Source organism: Heterodontus francisci, chromosome 45, assembly GCF_036365525.1.
Source record: "Heterodontus francisci isolate sHetFra1 chromosome 45, sHetFra1.hap1, whole genome shotgun sequence".
Lineage (NCBI taxonomy): Eukaryota > Metazoa > Chordata > Chondrichthyes > Heterodontiformes > Heterodontidae > Heterodontus > Heterodontus francisci.
Genome location: NC_090415.1, coordinates 21,765,235 through 21,767,726, shown reverse-complemented (window position 1 = coordinate 21,767,726; position 2,492 = coordinate 21,765,235). Strand labels below are relative to the sequence as shown.

Sequence of the window (2,492 nt, the reverse complement as noted above, 5' to 3'; positions counted from 1 at the left end):
CTGTGACGTCACTTTTTCACTTTTTTTTTTAGTTTTCTTTTCAGTTTATTTTTTAGCCAGGTCTGGAACACCGCCCTCCGAGTCTTTTCCTTGGATGTCGGCCGCGAATCACCGAGGTAGATTTTTTATACGAACCAGTCAGGAACTCCGCCCTCCAAGTCTTCTCCCTGGATGTTGGCTGTGAATCCCAGAGGTACGTTTTTTATACAGACAAGTCCAGAACTCTGCCTTCCAAGTCTTCTCCCTGGATGTAGGCCGCAAATCCCTGAGGTTTTTTTTTATACTTACAGGTGCGGCACCCCACCCTCCGAGTCTTCTCCCAGGATGAAGGCCGCGAATCCCCGAGGTAAGTTTTTTATACTTACAGGTCTGGAGCTCTGCACTCCGACTCTTCTCCCTGGATGAAAGAGAGCAAGAGGCTGAAAAGAGAGCAAGAGGCAGAAGAGAGAGCAAGGAACAGAATAGTGAGTTCGAGATGGAAAGTTGAGCAAGAGGTGGAAAAGAGAGCAAGAGGTGAGAAAGATAGCAAGAGACGGAAAAGAGAGCAAGAGAGGAAATAGAGAGCAAGAGGCAGGAAATAGCAAGAGGCGGAAAAGAGAGCAAGAGGCCGAATGAGAGCAAGAGGCACAAAAGACATCGAGAGACGGAAAAGACAGCAAGAGGCGGAAAATTGGGCACAAGGCAGAAAAGAGCAAGAGATGGCAAAGATAGTAAGAGACGAAATAGAGAGCAAGAGGCAGAAAAGATAGAAAGAGGCTGAATGAGAGCAAGGGGCATAAAAGAGATCTTGAGACAGAAAAAACACCAAGAGGTGGAAATTGAGCACAGGGCAGGAAAGAGACCAAGAGACGGAAAGGAGAGCAACAGATGGAAAAGAGAGAAAGAGAAGGAAAAGATAGCAAGAGACAGAATAGAGGGCAAGAGGTGGAGTCAAGAGCAAGAGAAATAATAGAGAGCAAGAGACAGAATAGAGAGATTGAGACGGAAAGGAGAGCAAGAGGTGGAAGGAAGAGCAAGAGACGAGGAAAAGTGTGCAAGAGACGGAGACGAGAGCAAGAGACGGAAAAGTGAGCAAGAAACGGAATGGACAGCAAGAGACAGAAAAGAGAGTAAGAGACGAAATCGAAAGCAAGAGGCAAAAAAGAGCAAGAGGCGGAAAAGAGAGCAAGATGCTGAATGACAGCAAGAGGCATAAAAGACATCCAGAGACGGAAAAGACAGCAAGAGGCGGAAGGTTGAGCACAAGGCTGAAAAGAGAGCAACAGACGGAAAAGAGAGCAAGAGATGGAATAGACAGCAAGAGACAGCAAATATAGCAAGAGACGAAATACAGAGCAAGCGGCAGAAAAGAGAGCAATAGGCATAAAAGAGAACTTGTGATGGAAAAGACAGTAAGAGGCGGAAATTGAACACAAGGCGGGAAAGAGAGCAAGAGATGGAAAGGAGAGAAAGAGATGGAAAAGAGAGAAAGAGGCGGAAAGGAGAGAGCAAGAGGCAGAAAAGGCTGAAAAAGGCGCTAAAGAGATCAAGAGATGGAAAGGAGTACAAGAGACGGAAAGGAGAGCAAGAGAAGGAAAAGAGAGCAAGAGACAGAATAGATAGCAAGGGAGAGGAAAGACAGCAAGAGGTGAAAAAGAGAGCAGGAGACGGAAAAGAGAGGAGGAGGCGGAATAGAGAGCCAGAGAAATAATACAGAGCAACAGACAGAATAGAGGGACATAGACGGAAAGGAGAGCAAGAGATGGAAGGAAGAGCAAGAGACAGAAAATACAGCAAGAGATGGAAAACACAGCAAGAGGAGGAAAAGTAAACAATAGACAGAAAAGAGAGCAAGAGATAGAACAATGGGCAAGAGGCAGAAAAGAGAGCAAGAGGCGGAAAAGAAAGCAGGAGATGGAAAAGAGAGCAAGAAGTGGAAATGAGAGCAAAAGGTGGAAAAGAGAGCAACGGGCATAAAAGTCTGCAAATGGTGGTAAAGAGATCAAGAGACGGAAAAGAGAGCAAGAGGCAGAAAAAAGAGCAAGAGACAGAACAGAGAACAAGAGGCAGAAGAGAGATCAAGAGATGCAAAAGAGAGCAAGGAAGGAAACATAGAGCAAGAGACGAAAAAGAGAGCAAGAGTTGGAAAAGAGAGCAAGGGAAGTAAAAGAGGGCAAGAGTTGGAAAATAGAGCAAGAGACAGAATAGACAGCAGGAGCTGGAAAAAGAGAGCAGGAGACGAAAGAGAGAGCAAGTGGCGGAAAAGAAAGCAAGAGACAGAATAAAGAGCAAGTGGTGCAAAGGAGAGCAAGGAAGGAAATATAGAGCAAGAGACATAACAGAGAGTTAGAAACGGAAAGGAGAGAAAGAGAGAGAAAAGAGAGCAAGAGAAAGAAAAGAGAGCAAGAGACAGAATATGTAGCAAGAGGTGGAAAATACAACATTAGACCGAAAAGAGAGTCAGAAGCAGAAAAGGTAGTTGGAGGCGGAAAAGAGAGCAAAAGGCGGAATTG

At 45.3% G+C, this 2,492-nt stretch overlaps 1 protein-coding gene across 1 annotated transcript; it reads left to right on the top strand.

The window, feature by feature from the left end:
- The first annotated feature begins 611 nt into the window (after window positions 1-611).
- On the top strand, window positions 612-1,360 carry LOC137356438 (uncharacterized). Its single transcript, XM_068022330.1, has 3 exons — window positions 612-710; window positions 829-1,067; window positions 1,207-1,360. The coding sequence occupies exons 1-3, from the start codon at window positions 612-614 to the stop codon at window positions 1,358-1,360; spliced, it is 492 nt and encodes a 163-aa protein (XP_067878431.1).
- The last annotated feature ends 1,132 nt before the right edge of the window (window positions 1,361-2,492 follow it).